The sequence below is a fragment of the Passer domesticus genome, chromosome 13, assembly GCF_036417665.1.
Source record: "Passer domesticus isolate bPasDom1 chromosome 13, bPasDom1.hap1, whole genome shotgun sequence".
Lineage (NCBI taxonomy): Eukaryota > Metazoa > Chordata > Aves > Passeriformes > Passeridae > Passer > Passer domesticus.
Genome location: NC_087486.1, coordinates 16353476 through 16373954, shown reverse-complemented (window position 1 = coordinate 16373954; position 20479 = coordinate 16353476). Strand labels below are relative to the sequence as shown.

The window sequence follows — 20479 nt, the reverse complement described above, 5'->3', positions numbered from 1 at the left end:
GTCACCACAGCCGGAGGGAGCCAAGCCCAGGAAGACTTTCCCAACCCTTTCTGCTGGGGAATGGGGCAGCCTGGGCGAGCCTGCAGACTGTTCTACAGGTTAGTGACGACACAGAGACCACAGGAAGCTCAGGAAGTCCCTTGAGGTGAAACCAGGTGGGGATGGAAAGCATTTGTGGGAAGTATCAGGAACACTCCCCTGTTCTTACATTGCTGCTGTGTCATCTAATTACGGACATCGCTGGAGGCAGCGACCTGGAGCAGCACAGCCACTCTTTCATCCCGAGCAGGTGGTGCCTTGCACCTGGGACATGCTGTCCCCTCTGTCCCCCCCAGTGAGGTCCCTAAAGCCCCCAGCTGGGCAGCAAGGGCCCTGCTTGCACCGAGCTGGGCCCGGAAAGGACACGGAGCTGGGGCTGTGCCCAGCACTGACTCAGCAGGAAAAGCCAGCTTGAGTCACCTTCCCGGAGAAGGAGGGAAGCCACCGGTGCATCACAGCCTGCCACACACCACAGGCATTTCCAGGTGCAGGAACCACCTGGCTGCTCAGGAGCTCCAGCTGCAGAGCTGCTGCTGGGGCATCTCAGTGCGGAACAGCGAGAGGGAACCTTGGGCACCTGGGGAAGGACTGAGGAGCGCCTGTGGTGCTCATTCCAGCAGGGAATGTCTGGCAAAGCTCCTTTGGTACCTGCCCACTGAGAAGACGGTGGTCTCTCCCGGATGCATCCTGCTTTTGCCCTCCTTGGAGCGGCCCTGGCGCTGCAGCGGGTGCCTCTTCCTCCTGCTGCAGTGGATGCAGGGGGCCTGCGTGGAGCCCAGGTGCACCGTGTGGTGATGTGGCGGGCCCCCGTCCTGGCTGCTGCTGTGGTGACAAAGGCTGCAACAGAAGATGACAGGGTGTGTCACCTCAGGGAGCCACCCCCACCCCGGTGCAGCCCCACTGCAGCAAGGCCTGGGAGCAGCAGCTCTGGGGGGGACCTCTGCTGGGGACAGGAATGAGGAAGAGCTGTTCCACTTGACACTGGGGTGAAGCTCTCCTCAAAACCCTCGGGAGAGGATTCCCCACTGGGAAGATGCTTTGTAGCAGCTGGAACGGGGCTGCTTGTCCCTCACTGTGGAGCAGCCACAAGCTGCTATGAGCTTCCCTCACCTGGGCACTGGCACTGGCACATCCCCTTCATTTTCCCCCAACATCTCCTTGAGGGCCTCCACGTTTGCTGAAGAGAGAGAAAAACAGGAACACGTCAGCCAAAGTGCTCAGCACGGCTCCGGGCCAGCCAAGGAAGTGCTCACCTTCGTTTTGGATGATGCATCTCACAATCTTCTCCACGGTGTCATCGTTCTTCTCGGCCTCATCTGAAAAGAGACAACGTGGCACTGAGGGCTGGCACTCCGGGGCTCCGCTCACTCATCCCTTCCCAGGAGCAGCTGCATCAGCAGAGTTGTTGGAGAAGCCTCGAGTCCCCTGTCACACTGGGAAGCCACTGGGGAACACCAGATCCCTCATCCTGGAAAAGAAACGGCTGAGCCAGCAGCTGTGTGTGCAGGGAGAGGGGTTGTGTTGCTCCTTCAGAGCATCTGGAGAAATGAGAGGGAAGCGGGTTCTAAAAAGTTGAAAGAGGAGGGTCCTTGTCCAGCCCTGGAGCCCCTGGCTGCAGGATGCTGCAAGTGCTCAAGGCTCCAAGGGTAAACAGGACATGTCACAGAAAATAAACCCACTGAGACTGCTAAACACAGAAATGGGGAACACACAGTGACAGAGACAGCCCCAGAGCTGCACACTATCAAAAGTTTAAAAGACTGTTCTGAGCAATCTTGGCAGGTGCCTGCTCTGTTGTGGAGTTCACCCACAGCTTTCAACTCCACCTGCTTCCAGCCACTGCTGGAGGCCTGGATGGATGGATGGATGGGTGGAGGGATGGATGATGGATGGATGGATGGATGGATGGATGGATGGATGGATGGATGGATGGATGGATGGATGGATGGACGGATGGACGGACGGACGGACGGACCTCCAGCCTGGTCAGCGGTGTGAGATGTTGCTGTAAGCAGGCTGGAGCTGTGGTCTGGCAGGCCTTAAAGGCTCAAGAGTTGCTACCATGATCTTGGAAGTTCTCCATCATCCCATGGATATGTTTCCCTGGGCTGTGGTGTGTCCAGAGGGCAAGCCCACCCTGGAGGTTCAGAGACTGCCTCCATGTCATGTGCAGCCAAGACAATAAAGCTGGAGGAGCACATCCATGGGCCCCTGGAAGCTCTGGCTGCAGCCGGGGAGCGGCGTTTCCCTCCTGAGCACAGGCAGCGGCAGCAGGAGGGGCTGATCCTCCCCAGCACTGCCGGCGGCACGCGGAGCTGGAGGAGTTCTGTGGCACCATGTGGCTGTTCCCAGCCTGGGAAGCAGCCGGAGGAATGCGTGTTCCCCACTTCAGCAGAGACTCAGGAAAGCACCGAATGACAGAGCTCGCTTGGGCCGGGCACCCACGCTCCATGCGGCAGTGACTTCCCAATCCAACCACCCCAGAGCGACTTGCAGTGGCCTGAAGCCATGGAAAACATTCCCTCCAGGTCCCTTCCCCATCCAGCAGCAGCCCTGATTCTGTGGTCTGCATGAACACAGCAGGGACCAGAAGAAGACATGACCAATAACAAACTGGCTCCCTGCCAGACTTCCTCATGCCAGAGGGCAGAGGCACTTGCTCCAGCTGGGAGAGGTTTTCCTTGAGGGAACAGGGGTTATGATTGAGATTCTGGGGATTCAGCAAGTTCTGGATATTCATCAGAATTACCTTTAGGTGATAATGCTCCTTTGGGACGGGCCAGACACTGGCTCCCACCTCCCTGTCACCTCCAGCCGTTGTCAGCTCGTGGATCAGAGGGATCCCTGGCCCTCACCCTCCCGATCCCCAGGGAGCACCGCGCTGCTCTCACCGCCCCAGCCCTTTCTCCCAGCCCAGCCACACGTGACAGGTAACCGTCCCAGCCCTATCCCAGCCCAGAAGGGTGCATGAGGAGCACCAGCCCACAGCAGGCACACGGCCGAGCCCCCAGCGAGCCCCCACGGCCCCAGCACTCACCATCCTGCAGCTCCTCCACCTCCTCTTTGTCATCTGGGTCAAGCTCGTCCCGGAAGGTGCGGCACCGGTAGCCCTTCTTCTTCAGGACATGGCAGATCAGGAACCCCACCAGCCCCATGATGAAGAAGACAAGGACGAGGAGGAAGACCACAGTAATGCCGTGCTGGGGGTCTGACTCCCCATCGTGGGGGTCGTGATAGTCTGACATGCGGATCTGGGAGGAGGGGAAGGCAGGTCAGAGCCGCGGCGCTCACCCCCTCCCCGTGCCCATCTCTGTTCCTCCTGCGGGGCAAGGGGCAGCTCCCGGCCGGGGCAGCTCCCAGCCGGGGCAGCTCCCAGCCGGGGCAGATCCCAGCCGGGGCAGCTCCCAGCCGGGGCAGCTCCCGGCCGGGGCAGATCCCAGCCGGGGCAGATCCCAGCCGGGGCAGATCCCAGCCGGGGCAGCTCCCAGCCGGGGCAGATCCCAGCCGGGGCAGATCCCGGCCGGGGCAGATCCCAGCCGGGGCAGCTCCCAGCCGGGGCAGCTCCCAGCCGGGGCAGATCCCAGCCGGGGCAGATCCCGGCCGGGGCAGATCCCAGCCGGGGCAGATCCCAGCCGGGGCAGATCCCAGCGGGGGCAGATCCCAGCCGGGGCAGATCCCAGCCGGGGCGGCTGCCCGGGCTCAGCCCGAGCCCCGCAAGGTCCGGCGCGCTGCGGGGCCGCACGGAGGGCAGCGCCGGCCGGACGTGGCTCCTCGCGGTCTCCCAAGGACACTGCCGCCCCGCACGCCCCGCATCCCAAGGGCAGCGGCGGCGGCAGCGTCCCCGCAGGCCGCCGGCCCCGGGCTGCGGCGCTGCCCCGTCCCTTGCAGGCGGCTCCCCAAGGGCACCGGTGCCCCGGCCTGCCCGGGGCTCTGCGGCGGGCGGCGTCCCCCGGCTCGCCCTTGCCGGAGGATGGCTGAGCATCCTCCCGCGCCGCGCCGCTCCTCCGCAGCCCTCGGTACTCACGGCCGAGGCCCTCCAGCGGCACCGGCAGCGGCACCGGCACCGGCAGGCAGGGAGCCGCGGCGGCCGGGCTGGCGGAGGGCCGAGCCGCCGGCCGCTCCCGCATCGTCCTCCCGCAGGACCGAGCCGGCTCCCTCCGCCCCGGCTCCTTTCCCAAGGGCTCGGCGCCCGCCTTCCCGCTCGCCGGCTCCGCTCCCCGGCACGGAGGAGATCCCCCCCGCTGCCCCCCGGCCCCGCTGCGGCGCTACCTGGGCCTGCGGTCCTCCGCAGCGCTCTCCTCTTCACCTTCACCTTCACCTTCACCTTCACCTTCACCTGCCTCCTAGCAACCCCGCATCCCCGCGGCTGGGGACCGCGGCGAGCATCCTCCGGCCCCCGGGCCCCGGCTCCCCGCCTGCCTTCCCCGGGAAGGAGCCAGCTGCCTCTGCCTGCCGCTCTCTGCCACAAGAGCACCCGCCTGTCCCGATCCCAGAAAAAAAATCTCTCCGGAGCTGTTTCGGCGGGGGAAGGCGCGGAGCGGAGCCCGCGGAGATGCCCGAGGCTGCAGCAGGACACGCAGGAGCGCTGCTCAGGGAAGCTGCCAGGCTGCCGCCCGCCCCGGGGTGAATAACCTCACCCGCACGCGTGCCAGCCCCGAGCTCCCCTGGCACCTTCCTTGCCTTGAATTTTAGGGCACTGAGCCCTGGCGATGGGAGGGAGAAAGGTGGGAGTGGGGCTCAGTGAAGGCAGGACTGATCACACAGCAGCGCTGAGGGGGGGAGAGGGGTGCAGACCCCCACATGGGGGATCCCAGCACCGAGGAGAGGGTGGAGAAAGAGCCCCGGGAATCTCCTGTGTCTTCCTCCTTCCTAAAAAAGGAGTGGCTAAGCCATTGGAAATCTCACGCTGCGGTGGTCCCATGACCTCCTTCTCCACCTCCACCACATTATCCTCACTCTGCGAGGCTTCACCCACCACTCCTTTGCTGCTGGAAATCAGACCTGCTCCTCTCCCTCCTTCAGCCACCTGCCAGTTCTCCACGCAAGCCCTGAGGGATGCAACCCTGGAAACCCCTCCCAGCCCATCTGCACTGAACCGAGCTCCAGTCCATGCACACATTCCTCCCTGGGAATTATCCCATGGGAATCCCTAATGGGAGTTATCCCACCACGGTCTGCCTTGCTGTGGCACAGCCTGTGACTCCTCCAGGCTCTCAGCCGTGCCTTGCTGGGGGCTCCTGTCCCTCTGCACAGATGACCAAGTTGGCTCTCAGGAGCCTCGTCCATCAGCGTGACTTCAGGAGGTCACCACGTCACAGGTGACACCCATCTGCCCGCTGTCCTGGCAGGGAGGCAGGAATGGAGCACCTGTGCAAGAACAAGACTTCTCCTCCTGCCATGGATTGCTGAGGCACAGGAGAGGAGAGCTCTCCAAACCCCGGACCAACAAGCTGCTGCACCATGCAGGTCTGAGCCGAGGAAGAGCTCCCAAAGTAAAGCTCGAAGGCAGTTTGCTCCTTGTTTCTGTGCACAGGGGGAGCTGGCAGCTCTGGGTTTCTGCGGGGCCCTGAGGGGACACAGTCACGGCGAGCAGTTCCCGTTCTCCTCGTGCCCACGCACGCTGTCCTGCACAATGAATCGCTCTTTCTCCTCCTGGGCATTCCTGCCCGCCCAGAGCATTGCTGCACCCTGGCCCTGCCAGCATCCCACCCCCTGCCAGCATCCCACCCCCTGCCAGCATCCCACCCCCTGCCCGACCCCAGCCGTGCCAGGCTGATCAGGACTCCCCATTCAAGGGGACATTCCCAATTTCCCACAGCCTCTGGTGTCAAGGCATTTCCACAAGCTGGGGGACACAGTGGCACAAATCCTGAGGACAAATCCTGGCCTTCGTGGGGTGAGCCAGGATGAGGAGGGGGTTCTGTGGCTGTCAAGCTGCTCCCTCCTGGCTCTGCAGCTGGATTACCCCAGCTGATTGTTTCTCTTCCTAATTCTCCCAACCTGCTCCCAGTCTCCATCTTGCTTCCACCACCTCAGCTTCAGTGTCCCTGCAGGGCCTTAGTCCTTGTCCCACACAGCACCTCACGGGTCACCCAGAAACAACACCCCGGCACCTCTGTGCCCCAAAAGCAGCCAGCATTTGAGGCATGAACCCACACAACGGAGCACCCCTTGTGAGCAGACCAGCCATGTTCATCCTGGCCATGGGGGACAGAACCCACATGGGGTAAAGCCCCACACCAAGCTGGAGAGCTGCAGCCATGGCTGCGGGCTGCCTGCTCAGCCACAGTCTGGGATCTGCATCCTCTGTCCCTCCTGACCCCTCCCAGCTCCTCTCCTGGCCTGCGTGACCCCGCCAGCCGAGGCAGTGGCAGCTGAGACAACCTGGACAGTCTGGCTGGAGCTCTGGGAGAGGCAGCTGCCTTCTTTCTGCCTGCCCGCCTCACCCAGCACCACCAGGAGGAGGAGGAGGTTACACAGAACAGAACATGGCACAGTGCTGGTCCAGAGAGTCCCCTCTGCCTGGTGAGGGGCACTGCTGGGGCTCTTCTGTGGGATTTGTCCCTGCATTTCCCATGTCCCTTTCAATGAACTGAGCTCTTTCCCCATGTTTTCAGGACTTATGAAACCTCCTTGCTCGTGGATGAACCAATTAGTGACGAGCTCCCCTACAGTGGTAAGCTGGAGTTGTCTTTTTTCCTCGTGAGCTCAGCTGGAATTCTTGGCATGTTCTGCTCTGCACTGACCAGGGCCAAAGTGTCAGCACTTCCTGACCTTGGAGATGGCCTTGGCCATGCCTGGGAGTGTCCAAGGCCAGGCTGGATGGAGTTTGCTCTAGTGGAATGGGGTTGGAATGAGATGAGATTTAAGGTCCTTTCCAACCCAAACCATTCTTTCCTTCCTTCCCAGCTCCCCCTCAAGGCTTCCCTGAACCCTGGAGGTATTGGAGGCTTCACTGCCTCTCCAGGCATTGCCTGGAAACACTGGAATTTCAGCCTTTGGAGGCTTGGGAGGGAGGGACAGAGTGGCCGAGGAAAGGCTGGTAGGACATTACTGTCACCTGTCACCCTGTCCCTCGGCTGGCTCTGGTCCCAGTGAATCCCACGTTACCTCTTGTCTGCTCTTCTCCTGCTCCTCTTCTGCAGCCATTGGAGCTGATGTCATCCCACAAGCAATGGGACCAGGTCCTTTTGGGGGATCAGCCGCCCTGGCCCCGCTGCCTGTCCACGTGGCAGCTAAACAGCCTGCACTGCCCAGATCCAGGCTCCTCTTGGGATCTTCACTTCAATGCTCAGCCCAGAAATTGTCCTCACGTCTGCAAAGCTGCTCCATCCCATCGTGCCAAACGCGTCCGTGAATCCTCAGCCCTGCTCCAGCCTTCCAAACGTGCCCAGCAGCTAATGGCCTTCAAACCACAGCCTGCTTCTGCTCTCTGAGCACAAAGAGCGTCTAAAAATATCCCTCTCTGACCCTTCCCTGCTCTGCTCCGACACCCGCGAAGATGCCTGGAGCAGCACCCAGCTTCCAGAAGGACAGCTCAGGCACCAGAGTGATCCCAGCTGGACGTGTCTCTGCTCTCCCCAAGCAGGGATGTGTCTCTCCCCAAGCAGGGATGTGTCTCTCCCCAGGCAGGGCCGTGTCTCTCCTCAGGTAGGGCTGTGTTGTGTCTCTGCTCTCCTCAGCCCGTCCCCAGCGGGCACTGGGACGTGCCCCGGGTGGCTCCGTGTCCCCAGGCAGGCGTTATCTGGTGGCAGCAGCTGGTGGAGCAGGGACAGGACAGCCGTCATGAGGCAGCAGCGTCAGAGCTGCGGAGCTCCCAGCTCAGCCGTGGTGCTCAGCACGTTTAAATCCGTGATTTCCTGGAGCAATGTACCTGGGCAGCTCAGGCTGCAGTGTGCACCAGCCGTCCAGCTGGAACTGCTCTTATCAGACTCTTCTCAGAACCCTCTGGAATCCATCAAGGTTTCTAAGACATAAACTGTGCTAAATAAGAAAGAAGAAGCTGAGAAACCAAATTCCAAGACCACAGGAAGTAAATAAGAGCAGCAAAGCACCTGGACTGTGACCAGTGCCATGTTCTGAGAGGTGCACGCAGAACACGTGCACAAGACAAAGGCACCAGCAAGAAATGTGTGCAAAGAGCAGGAATGTATAAATAACCATATAATGCAAACAATAAACAGCTCCTGCCCAATCATATTGCTCAGTGGCCCAGGAGTCCTGAATTTCCCACAGTTTCCCCTGCTGGGGGCTGGGCTTGGTGCCAGGTGCCCTCTCCGAGTGTCCCCAGGCACAGCTGGGCCCTGTGGGCTCATGGTGAGAGGGTCCTGGGTCTCCTCTGGACGTGTCCCTGCCCCCAGCAGGGGATTGATTGGAATGAGATCCCTTTAAGGTCCCTTCCAGTCCTATCCCCTAACCCATCCTGTGATCCTTTGGAGCTGGGGTCCTAAAAGGAAACCCACACAAGGGGCAGTGTCCCCTCAGGGGGGACAGGGACAGCCAGAAATCCCCTTTAACGACCCCACCATTTCATCCCACCTTGGCCCCTGCAGCCAGCACAGCACCCAGAGCTCCCAGCCATCCCACCATGCCCCACCCCATGCAGGCAGGAAGCTGCCCTTGCTGCTTCCAGGGGGTTTCTATGCCCTGGGAATGCCAGCCCGGCCCTGGGAATGCCAGCCTGGCATCCCCTGCTCCGCCAGGGAACACCGCAGTGCCCATCCTCTGAGGAGCCTGTCCCCAGCACAGCTTCCTTCAGCCCAGCCTGCAGGAAGGCACCGAGCAGGAGGCTGGCAGGACCAAGCATTGGTTTTGGCTGCTCTTCCCAGCCTTTGGACACGGCTTCCTGCTCTGTCCGTCCGTCCTTCCCTGCAGCCCCGGGGAGCAGCTTTGTGCTGCCAGCCTGCCCACGCCATGCTCTGCTTCCTCCTCCTGTCAGCCCCAGCGCTCCCCCATCCCGCTGCCTGCTCACACCCACGATCCCCCAGGCTGAGCCCTGCTCCTGCCCGGCAGGACTCCAGAGGGCTCTCCCCGAGCTCCGGAGAGCCTGCACCCCGGGTGGCACCTGGTGACAGCCGGCAGTGGCACGTCCCCATCCCCGGGGACCGGGATGGAACGAGCCCCATCCGGGCGTGGGTGTCCCCGGGAACCCCCTGCCCTGAGCCCGGGGGGGCTGTGACCCCTGGGGGGGACAGGGGAGCTGGGGAAGAGAATCCAGCGCCAGCCGGGCTCACTGGGAGGAGCTGGAGCAGCTGGGAGCCACTGGGAGCAGGCGAGGAGCGGGGAGGGGTGACTGCGGCACCCGAGGGGGCAGGTGGAGAATTACGGGAGGGAACAGCAGGCACTGGAAGTGACTGGGAATGGCTGGGAGGCAGCGGCGGGCCTGCGGGAGGGAATCCAGTGGGCAGCGGGGGTCTGCTGGGGGTAAACTGGGATCTGCTGGGGGTGACTGGGATCTGCTGGGGGTGTGCTGGGGTCTGCTGGGGATCTGCTGGGGGTAAACTGGGATCTGCTGGGAGTAACTGGGATCTGCTGGGGTGTGCTGGGGGTAACTGGGATTTGCTGGGGGTGACTGGGGTCTGCTGGGGGTGACTGGGAGTAGGTGAGGGGCGGTGAGGGATGACTGGGGGAGCTGAGGATGGCTGGGGGATGGCAGGGGGTCATGGCCGGAGCGCAGCCGGTAACTGTCGCCAAGGGGCTGCAGCCGGGGGCACGCAGGTGGCACCGGGCTGTGCCGCGGTACCTGGGGGCCACCGGGCTGAGGGGGCGGGCCGGGGCGCAGCCGTGAGCCGCTGGGGACAGCGGGGCCGGTCCGGAGCTGGGCGGTGACACCGGGACCGGACGGGGGGGGGGACACCGGGACCGCGGGTGGCCACGCCCCCGTATAGAGACACGCCCCTTTGTAGGCGTGTTCTTGTTGTGACCACGCCCCCAGCCCGGCCCCGGCGGTGGGTGTCGCGGAGTGATGACGTAAGCGGGAGCGCGGCGCGGCCTGTCCGCCATGGCGAAGACCGTGGCCTATTTCTACGACCCGGACGTGGGGAACTTCCACTACGGTGCGAGCGGGGCCGGGGCAGCGCCGCGCCGGGGCGGCGGCGGGGCGGCCGCTGTGGGGCTGGGGCCGGGGCCGGGCGGGCCGGCTGGGGGCGGCGGTGTGGCCCAGCCCGCGCTGGCTCTCCCCCATCCCCGTCCCTTCTCCCCATCCCCGCTCCCCCGTCCCCCTCAGCCCGGACCTGCTGCGGCGGCCGCGGCCGTTGTTGCCCCGTGGTGCCCCGTTGACCCCGCGCGGTTCCGTTCCAGGCGCGGGGCACCCCATGAAGCCGCACCGCCTGGCGCTCACGCACAGCCTGGTGCTGCACTACGGCCTCTACAAGAAAATGATCGTAAGCACGGGGACAGCGGGGGGACAGCCGGGGGACAGCGGGGGACACGCTCCAGCCTGGGCCCCGGGGCTGCTCTGGGACCCAGGGGTGGGTGACATGCTCAGTGGTGGCTGTAGAGTTCTTGGTGCAGCTGTGGAGGATTCCAAGGAGCTGCTGGGGTCAGGCAACTGTAAGGATGCAATTTATGGAAATCATTCTAGGTGTTCAGAGATGGGAAGAGTTTCCTTAATTAATGAAATTCCCAACTAAAACCACATCCAGTGCAGTGGCTGTGTGGAAGTGCAGCGCTTGGGGGAACTGTGGGAGTCTTTGCAAAGTCAATAATTTCTGCCCAGAGTCTTTGCAAAGTTAATTTTCCAGATTCTTACTGTCACTGCGTGGATTTCCACAAGCGACTTCCCCAGAGGTTTTTTTTATTGTTTCCACAAGTGACTTCCACAAGAAACTTCCCCAGAGTATTTTTCTTTTAATTTCCACAAATATCTTCCACAAGTAACTTCCCTAGAGTTTGTTTTGGGGGGTTTTTTTGGTTGGTTTTTCTTTTTTTGTTGGGGTTTTTTTTGTTGGGGTTTTTTTTTTTGTTGGGGGCTTTTTGGGGTTGTTTTTTGTTAGGTTTTTTTTTTGTTTGTTTGTTTGTTTTTTGTGGTTTTTTTTTGTTTGGGGTTTTTTATTTTGTTTTTTTTTATTTGTTGGGGTTTTTTGTTCTGTTTTGGGTTTTTGGGGTTTTTTTGTTTTTTCTTTAATTTTTATTTCCACAATTCACTTCCCTGGAGTTTTTTTTTTTTTTAATTATTATTTCTGCAAGTAACTTCCCCAGAGTTGGGCTTTTCCTTGCAGGAACAACCAAAAAACCTGTTCTGACCCAACACATCTAAATGGCAAATCCCTGAAGGAGGCAGTGGGTAGAGCTCTACATTTTTATTCTTGAAATTCATTTTTTGGGGTTATGTTTTCCACAAGCTGCCGCTGGGAAGCTGAAAACCTCAGAGACATCTTCATCCCCCAGCAGCCAGGGACTGGCAGAGTCAGGACAGATAAAACCAGGAGTTTGGAGCAGCTGCAGGCTCGGGGCTGTGGCTGCAGGGGCTCTGCCCCGTGCAGCCCAGGGCTGTGCTGCTCTGGGGTGGCTTTGCCTCTCCCCACCTTCCCCAGCTCAGGAACGTGGCTGGGATTGCTGGGGAGGCTGCAGGGAGCCAGCTTTGCTCTGCCAGCAGCTGGCTGAACATTGCAGCCTGGCTTTCCCTGCTCTGAGAGCCTCGGGCTGCCCACTGGGAGCCATTTCTCCTCTCTCTGCCATCACTTTTGGGCTGCTGTGGTTTAATGAACCATCAGAATTCCTGGGGGATCCCTGGGAATAAGGAGCTGCCTCATCCCCTGTTTGTCAGAGGCAGCAGCCTCTGAGAAACACCAAATTCCACATGGAAAACCCCAGGAGAGGGGGAGATGGGCTCGTTCTGGTGATGGTGGCTCTGAAAATGCCCAGGTTTCCTGCTCAGCACAGAAAACAGGGCCATGGTGCAGCTGTCCTGAGGAGTTTCCCTTTGCAGACCAGCTTGTGCATCTTCTGTTATGTTCGTGTTCCACTTTTTCTGTGAAGTGGTTGCTTTAAATAAGAGAAATTTAAATAAGAGAAATAAAAATTAGAGAAATCACAGAAAAAAATCTCTTATCAATTGAATTCCCTCCCCCAGTGTTGTTAATTTTTAACTTCCCCTCTGCTGAGGGGTGTGCTGTGTTGTCACAAGGTCCTGGATCTGAGTCCATCCACCTCCCTGGCCATCCCCCCCATTTTCCTTTCCAAAGGAAACAAAACTTATGCAACTCTTTCCCCAATAATTTGGAACCTGTCAGTAAATCTTCCAGAGGGATCAGAACCACCCCTAGATCAAGGTCTTAAATGCTGAGTGAGGAAGGAATGGTCCCCCCAGGGAAGGAAAAGCTGTGGTTTATTTTGCTGCCCGAGCAGGAGAATGTGCCATGGGGTAGGAAGGAATTTTATGGCAAGAGCTGCAGTGAGGAGAGGCAGGATTTGGATTTATGAAAGGGAAAAAATGAGAGGAGAGCAGGTTCCATGGAGCAGCTGTTGCATTTAAATGGACACAAGTGCCAGTGTCTGCACATTTTTATGTACCTTGTGCAGGCCACTTGTCACTTAGCTTGAGATCCCTCCCAGCCCGAGGAAGCAGAGTTTGGATGGGAAATAACTCCTGCTTTTGTCTCTGGAAGGTGTTCAAGCCCTACCAGGCCTCCCAGCACGACATGTGCCGCTTCCACTCCGAGGATTACATCGACTTCCTGCAGAGGGTGAGCCCCAACAACATGCAGGGCTTCACCAAGAGCCTCAACGCCTTCAACGTGGGCGACGACTGGTGAGTGCCCCAGCTGCCCTGCCCCGGCCCTTCTGGAATTCTGGAATGTGCCAATCCTGCCCTGGTTTAGGCAGCATGAGGAGTGTGTCCCTCCTGTGCTGTCTGGGTTTGCAAAGCCAGGTGTCTGCTGAGGAAGGCAGGAGCCTCCCCTGAATAGAAATGCAACCCCCCACCCTACGAATTATTGTAATTTTGAAATTAAGGGGCTCTTGGGCAAAGATATGGGAACAGGAATAGCAGTTCTTTACTAGGAAAATTAAAAATACAAACGCAATAGTACAAACAGAAAACAAACCACTGCCAGAGTCAGAGCAGGAGCTGAGCCCTGTGGGTCAGGGTGGTGGCACAGCCCCATCCCATGGGGGCTCAGCCCTCCTGCATTGCCAGCTGTGCTTCTGCTGGAGCAGGGATCCTGCACAAGGGGGGAGCTTTCCTCTGCAGCTCCAGGGCTGCTGGAGATGGGCCTGCTCTTCCTCTGGGAATGCAGGGCAGGAGAAAGCTGCTCCTCTGGGAATGCAGTGGGCAAAGGCTGCTGTGCTGTTCCAGGCTCAGATTGTATCCAGGTAGGAATGCTTGGCTCCTGCCCTGGGCCGAGCATCTCCCCATGGGATGCTGGAATTTGATCAGCCCTGCAGGGACACTCAGTGACCATGGACAGCAGAGATCTGCTGGAGGGAGGATTGGCTGTGGGGGAGATAAAGAAAAACTTCCCCATGAACAGCAGAGAACTGCCCCAGCTCTGACAGGTGGAAATAGAATACACAAACCCATTTCCAGCCTAAGACACGTGTGGATAAGGGTGTGGAGCCTCCTTTATTCCTTTCCCTTCGTGGGGATGTTGCAGTGCTCCTTTTTGGGTCTAGATTTGGGCTTGCTGGGTTGCAGACTCTGCTTGTTCTGGAAGAGCTTTCAGCTCTTCTGGAAAGTGACATCTTTGATAAGAACTTGAGTGCTGCATCCAGCTCTGGGGGACAGAGAATATCAACCTGGTGGAGCAAATCCAGAGGAGGCAGCAGGATGAGCAGAAGGAGGCAGCAGCTCTGCTGGGAGAGCTGGGATTGTTCAGCCTGGAGAAGGGAAAGGGTGACCTCACTGTAGCCTTACAGTACCTGAAGGAGCTGACAAGAGAGCTGGAGAGGGACTGGGGACAAGGGATGGAGGGGCAGGACACAGGGAATGGCTCCCACTGCCAGAGGGCAGGGATGGATGGGATATTAGGAATGAGGAATTGTTGCCTGGCAGGGTGGGCAGGCCCTGGCAAGGGTGCCCAGAGCAGCTGTGGCTGCCCCTGGATCCCTGGCAGTGCCCAAGGCCAGGCTGGACAGGGCTTGGGACAGTGGGAGGTGTCCCTGCCATGGCAGGGAGTGGAACAGGATGAAATTTAAGTTCCCGTCCAACCCAAATCATTCTGGGATTGGGGGCTGTCACAGTCCCCCCTCTCTCCTGGGGCAGTGGTACATCATGTCCCAGCTGTGGGCAGGAGACTGACAGGTTTTGGGAGCAGTGAAGCCTTCTCAAGGCTGGTTTGGAAGCTTTGGGAATCATTCTCAAATTCCCTGTGTTTACAGGCAGCTCGCTCCCCTGCTGGGGCTCAGTGAGTTACAGGCATGGTCAGAGTGATCCTGAGCCCAAATTAACTCTTTCAGAGGGGACTGAGCTTTATTCTTGCTCAGATGTTACCCCTGGCCAGTCTGATTCCTGGCTGTGCTCTGCACAAAGGGGAGGAGTGAGGAGTTCTGAGTTGGGATGTGGTTTCTTTTTCAGCCCAGTGTTTCCAGGCCTCTTTGAATTTTGCTCTCGTTACACTGGGGCCTCTCTGCAGGGAGCAACACAGCTGAACAACAAGGTAAGGGGTGAAGTGCTGATCTTGGGAACCCAGCTGGAGGTTTGGAGGAGGAAAAGCCAGCAGGGTGCTGTGGACCCCTGGGATGGGCAGGTGGAAGTGGGAAGGAGGGAACAGGGTTGTTGTCACCATATTGTCACTTTAAATTCACTTCTCTTTCCTCTCTTAGATCTGTGACATTGCCATAAACTGGGCAGGGGGCCTCCACCATGCCAAAAAGTTTGAGGTAATGACATCTGTGGATTTCATTTGTCTTTGGGGCCTGGGCTCTGTTGATCTCATCCTCAAGCTCTTGGGGTTTCTCTCTCTTCCAGGCTTCAGGCTTCTGTTATGTCAATGACATCGTGATTGGCATCCTGGAGCTGCTCAAGTAAGGACAGGGCCAAGGGCTCACCTCTGCTGGCTGCTTTGTGCTTTCCCTCTGCTTTTTCTCTCTTTCCCTGCCTCATTTGCCTTTCTGGAATCCAGGAAGCCCAAAAACTTCATTTTTGTCCTGGCCTTACCTTTAAGACACAAGAAAGGGTTTGAGCATTGGAACATCTCACTCCAGTTTTGTTGGGAGTCAGATGTTTTGTTATCCCTCAGGGAGCTTGAGGGATACAGAAGAGTTCTTCAATCCCATTTCAGGGGTTCCTGAGTCTCAACTTTTTTGCCACAGTGAGCCTTTTATAGGTAAATGTAAGTTCTGGTTCACTGGAGACACAAAAATGACTCAAATCTTTCTGGAGTTGTTTGAGCACCTTAAGAACAGGATTTGGGCTGCACATGGATGATCAAAGGACACTTGGTCTCCATAGAAAAAATTCAGGTTATTTTTCACTTTAGGAAATTAAAAATCAATTCAGAATGAGAGGAAAAGCTACAGAAATACCTTTAGTTTCTTGAATTGATCTGAGATTTCTTTTTAATTTTTTTTTTTTTGGTACTTCAAAGTGCCTTCCTTGTCACTGAACCTGAGACAAGCTGTCCTGGAATTAAAAAGGATTTGGAGTTGATCAAACAATAGTTACACGACTGCTGGCAAGTTTACTTGCTCTCAGAGTCAGATTTATGGGATGTACTGGCATTTCTTGTTCCCCCTTCTGTGCTCTCTTTGGAACCCCAGGATCTCCCTGGCAATCCCTGCACTCCCTTTTCCTACTCCCATCCACCAGAGGCTCAAATACAGCCCAGTTACCCCCATGGGATGTTATTTCTGTCCCTATCCTGTTGCTTGTTTCCAGGAACATTTCTGCAGCAGGTGACTGCATTTTGAGTTTGCTTCTGTCTCTGTGTCTCTGGCTGCTTCTCCAGTAAATTTAGCCCAGCCTGGAATTTTTGGTGCTCACCAGCTGGGACACAGTGCTCCATTTCCCACCTCCTCCATGCCAGCCTGCCTTTCATTTCCTGATATGATTAAAATCACTGGAGCTCTTAAAGATTAACTATGAGCACACTGGAAACAAGAATCTGCAATTTTTGAACACCCAGCTGCTTAAACAAGTTATTTTCCACGATACTTCTGGCCCCATCTAAAAATCTTTTTGCTCTAATTTCCATTTCTAAATACCTCAGAAGAAAATGTTTTAAATCCCAATTTCCAAGCAGATCAAAGGAAGCTGTTTGGGTGTGCACAAATGCCTGGAATGCCAGCTTTGGTGTGTCCCACAGGTATCACCCCCGGGTGCTGTACATCGACATCGATATCCATCACGGGGACGGGGTGCAGGAGGCTTTCTACCTGACAGATCGTGTCATGACAGTGTCATTTCACAAATATGGCAACTACTTCTTTCCTGGCACAGGTAAGTTTTTCATTTCTAGTGGGAATCTGCTTCAGAATCCCTTGGAAATTCTGCTGCAGTAGAAAAGAGTAAATCACAAAATTCGAGCTGCCGGGGGGAAATGGTGGGAGAAAATTATTAGAAAGGACCAGAACTGTATTTGCTTGTAAGAAAGGGGTCCTGATTAGATGGACAGACTCAGCCCAGCTCAGCCCTGGCCTTTGCACAGCTCTGAAGCCTCAGGCTGTTGTGCCTGTCCTGTTTTGCAGGTGACATGTATGAGGTTGGTGCAGAGAGTGGCCGTTACTATTGTCTCAACGTGCCTCTGCGAGATGGCATCGATGACCAAAGTAGGTGTTCCCTCCTTTCCTCTTGGCCCCAGGGGTTTCCTGGTCCTTCTGCTCCAGAGCCATGACAAATCCACCTCTCTCTCCAAAGGTTATAAGCACCTCTTCCAGCCAGTCATTAACCAGGTGGTAGATTACTATCAGCCCACCTGCATAGTCCTGCAGGTAAGGAAGGAAACCTCTGTGCACACATCCATGCCTTCAGAGGCTGCAGAGGGCTCTATCTGTGTTACCTTCTGTCCCCTGGTGTGGATCTGGAGAGCAGTGCCAAAACTCCCTTGTTTTTCTGTTCCCCAGTGTGGAGCTGATTCTCTGGGTTGTGACCGGCTGGGATGTTTTAACCTCAGTATAAGAGGCCATGGGTAAGTACAGCAGGGCTGGGCATAGAAAAACCACCTGGAGGGCTCTGAGGAATCTCTGCTGTGAGGCTGGGCTTTGGCTTTGGCCTGCTAGCAGTTTTTGGGGTTTTTTTAACATTTGTGTGACTAGAGGGGGTCTGAGAGTGAGGCTTTGTACGAGGTGCTCAGGGGGGTAGTGGAGGAGGAGGCCGTGGAGATGGTCCTAAGGACTGGAACCAGGCTGGGAGAGCTGGGGGTGCTCACCTGCAGAGGAGAAGCCTCCAGGGAGAGCTCAGAGCCCCTGCCAGGGTCTAAAGGGGCTCCAGGAGAGCTGGAGAGGGACAAGGGATGGAGGGACAGGACACAGGGAATGGCTCCCACTGCCAGAGGACAGGGCTGGATGGGATATTGGGAATTAGGAATTGTTCCCTGGGAGGGTGGGCAGGCCCTGGCACAGGTGCCCAGAGCAGCTGTGGCTGCCCCTGGATCCCTGGCAGTGCCCAAGGCCAGGTTGGACAGGGCTTGGAGCAGCCTGGGACAGTGGGAGGTGTCCCTGCCATGGCAGGGTTGCAGTGAGATGAGCCTTAAGGTCCTTCCCAACGCACCCCCAGTGCTGGAGATTCCTGGGTGGAAGCTCCAGGTGTATCACACCAGCCATGGTGCTGTTGGAGTTCAGGAGGGCACTTCTGACACATGAACCTGTGCTGCAGTTTCCAGCTCTGGCATTTTCCTCTTTGGGGTTTGTAGGGAGTGTGTGGAGTACGTGAAGAGCTTCAACATCCCCTTGCTGGTGCTGGGAGGAGGAGGTTACACGGTCAGGAACGTGGCACGCTGCTGGTGAGTGCTCTGCCTGCTGAGGGGCACTTCTGTGGGAGTTGTCCCTGCATTCCCCATGTCCCTTTCAATGAACTGAGCTCCTCATTTCCCATGCTTTCAGGACTTATGAAACCTCCTTGCTCGTGGATGAACCAATTAGTGACGAGCTCCCCTACAGTGGTAAGCTGGAGTTGTCTTTTTTCCTCATGAGCTCAGCTGGAATTCTTGGCATGTTCTGCTCTGCACTGACCAGGGCCTAAGTGTCAGCACTTCCTGACCTTGGAGATGGCCTTGGCCATGCCTGGGAGTGTCCAAGGCCAGGCTGGATGGGGTTTGCTCTAGTGGAAGGGGGTTGGAACAAGATGAGATTTAAGTTCCTTTCCAACCCAAACCATTCTGTGATCTCCCACCACCCACTTTGCTGGGCGGACACAGTCATGTGTGTCCAGGGTGATTTAGTTTGCACAATTTCCTGATATTTTTTCTAATCCCTTGCACTCAGGGTTGAATACCACTGTGCTTTTTAAGCTCTGCTGTCCGCCAGGCAGGTGGAGGGTGAGCTCTGCTCTCTGCACAGCTCCTGGCCCTCAGTGCTCTAACTCTGCCTCCTTCCATCTCAGAGTACTTTGAGTACTTCGCTCCAGACTTCACCCTTCACCCTGATGTCAGCACAAGGATTGAGAATCAGAACTCCAGGCAGGTGAGTGCTTGCAGCCATGCTGCAATATCAGCTTGGAGTTTCCAAAACCCTGTGGTTGGTGCTCTGTCCTGTGAAACCAGCTGGAGCCCAGGGCAAAAAAAAAAAAAAAGGAAAAACAACGTCTGGGTTGTGTCAGTGTTTCCTGCTTGGGTGGCAATAATTGAATTCACTCTGCTCTGATAAGTGACTTTTTGCACAAATCTGTTGCTCTTGGGCAGCACAGAGGTGCTGCAGGCAGGTGACAGAGCTGTGACACATCCCACTGTGCTGATCCCTGTGTGTTCTGTCCCTGTAGTACCTGGATCAGATCAGGCAGACCATATTTGAGAACCTGAAGATGCTGAACCACGCTCCCAGTGTGCAGATCCACGACGTCCCCTCGGACCTGCTCAGCTACGACCGCACGGATGAGCCCGATCCAGAGGAGAGGGGCTCCGAGGAAAACTACAGCAGGTACCAGAGCCAGTGGGCTTCCCTTGCTGCCCCTGGGAGGGGGTACAGAGGAATCCATCTGAGTCCTAGAACAAGTCACAGAATCCTGGAATTTGGGCTTGGAAGGGATGTTAAAGCCCATCTGATTGTCGTGGGCAGGGAAGTCACTTGTGAGTCTCTTGTTTTTACCCAAGGAGCTTCTGTGGGCTCCTACTGTGACATTCCCTCAGGCCCCAGGGGTTCCAGGTCTCTGTCCCCTCCCTGACAGGGATTTCTGTTCCCCCAGGCCTGAGGCTCCCAACGAGTTCTACGATGGTGACCACGACAATGACAAAGAGAGCGACGTGGAGATCTGAGGGCTCTGAGCTGCGGGGCCTCCCGCCTGGGACATGGATGCTTGGAGCACATAACTGGGCCCTGCAGGAGCCAGTTTAGCCCTCTCTTCAACTTAGACTATGTGTGGTGGCAGCAGAGACAGCCCCACTGCAGGCTCCTGCCACCTGGAGAGGCACAGAGGTGACGCGTGCTCCTTACTTGTCACCACGTCACGGTTCCGGCTGTCACCGCTGTGGGAGTGGAGCCGTGCTGCGTCCTGGCTGGCAGCTGTGGGACTGCCCTCAGAGCCTGAGCCACGCTCCATGCTTCCCATGCAGGCTCCTGCAGCCAGCTGGGAGCTGGAGCAGCTGTGCCTACAGCCCCTGCCTCTGCAGCACTTGGGATCCATCCTGCTGTCCCTGACCTCCCCTCAGGTACCGCCCCGCTGTCCCCTGCAGCCTGCACTGGGAGCTGCTCCTGATGTCCCTTCTAAGAAGCTGATGCTCCACAGCTCCAGGAATTATTGGATAAGACCAGGCCAGTTGTGGGGTAGGGGTCAGGATGTCCTTGGAGCAGCTCAGTGGGGTGGATGGAAGGATGTGTGCAGAGCATAGGCTCATTGCTTCCCCCCACACCCAGATCTGCATTCACAAACGAGTTCTGCAGCACTTTGCTGAGTTGGACACAACCTCCCTGTTGTGTTTACTCCTTGGGAAGTTTAAGTCCCTGTGGAACAGAGGTTTGCCTGCCCAGGTCAGTACTTAGTGTGTCCTGAACCTTTAGTGTAGCTTCCAGCTGTGTTTCCCAAGTTCACACATGGTCAGCAAGAGATCTGGGCTGTTGGCTCTGAGAGGAAACAGTTCCTGGGCTGTACCCTGCAGATGTTGCTCTGCTGCTGGGTGAGGGAAGCTGCTTCCTGCGAGTGCTCTGTTCCTGCCCTCACCCAGCAGAGCTTTCCCTTGGCCATCCCTCCCATCCCAGATGTTGCTGCTCCTCCTCGCGAGCCCTCAGCGGTACCTGTGTGGTTTGGAACGTGCTGTGTGGGGAGGTGGGGGGTCAGCCTCTGTCTGTATGGTTCTGTTTGTTTACTGATGTCTTTGGACATTAAAGAAGAGGCAGTATTTTTCTTACCTGA

General features: G+C 57.4%; 2 protein-coding genes and 1 long non-coding RNA gene across 6 annotated transcripts in view; 1 reads left to right on the top strand and 2 right to left on the bottom strand.

Moving 5' to 3' along the window:
- The window catches only part of RELL2 (RELT like 2), a 17111-nt gene extending 6722 nt beyond the window's left edge, over positions 1-10389 (bottom strand). The window contains exons 1-5 of one of the 4 annotated variants that reach the window (XM_064387417.1): positions 10272-10389; positions 3077-3290; positions 1293-1355; positions 1150-1216; positions 688-876 (exon numbers count right to left, since the gene is read on the bottom strand). In XM_064387417.1, coding sequence (XP_064243487.1) covers positions 688-876; positions 1150-1216; positions 1293-1355; positions 3077-3284 — 527 coding nt within the window. In that variant the 5' untranslated portion in view covers positions 3285-3290; positions 10272-10389. Of the gene's footprint in view, positions 1-687; positions 877-1149; positions 1217-1292; positions 1356-3076; positions 3291-4063; positions 4228-4308; positions 5076-7149; positions 7586-10271 lie in introns of those variants that run through there. The other 3 variants (XM_064387413.1, XM_064387414.1, XM_064387415.1) reach the window with 3 other exon arrangements.
- LOC135280088 (uncharacterized) overlaps positions 1-20479 on the bottom strand; it is a 302017-nt gene that overhangs the window by 253479 nt on the left and 28059 nt on the right. The gene's annotated exons all lie outside the window — the stretch shown is intronic.
- Positions 9963-20479, top strand: HDAC3 (histone deacetylase 3). Its single transcript, XM_064387418.1, has 15 exons — positions 9963-10094; positions 10339-10421; positions 12648-12790; positions 14555-14636; positions 14803-14859; positions 14948-15003; positions 16284-16417; positions 16666-16746; positions 16835-16908; positions 17041-17105; positions 17829-17918; positions 18019-18077; positions 18518-18597; positions 18893-19050; positions 19316-20479. Exons 1-15 carry the CDS (start codon positions 10040-10042, stop codon positions 19383-19385), a joined length of 1287 nt encoding a protein of 428 aa, XP_064243488.1. The 5' UTR covers positions 9963-10039; the 3' UTR covers positions 19386-20479.

Bases quoted from the DNA above. Each gene is read 5' to 3' on its own strand.
- HDAC3 (XM_064387418.1), top strand. From the start codon at position 10,040: ATGGCGAAGACCGTGGCCTATTTCTACGACCCGGACGTGGGGAACTTC. The intron at 16,747-16,834 runs GTAGGTGTTCCC...CTCTCTCCAAAG, and splicing joins AGATGGCATCGATGACCAAA to GTTATAAGCACCTCTTCCAG. The intron at 16,909-17,040 runs GTAAGGAAGGAA...TCTGTTCCCCAG, and splicing joins CCACCTGCATAGTCCTGCAG to TGTGGAGCTGATTCTCTGGG.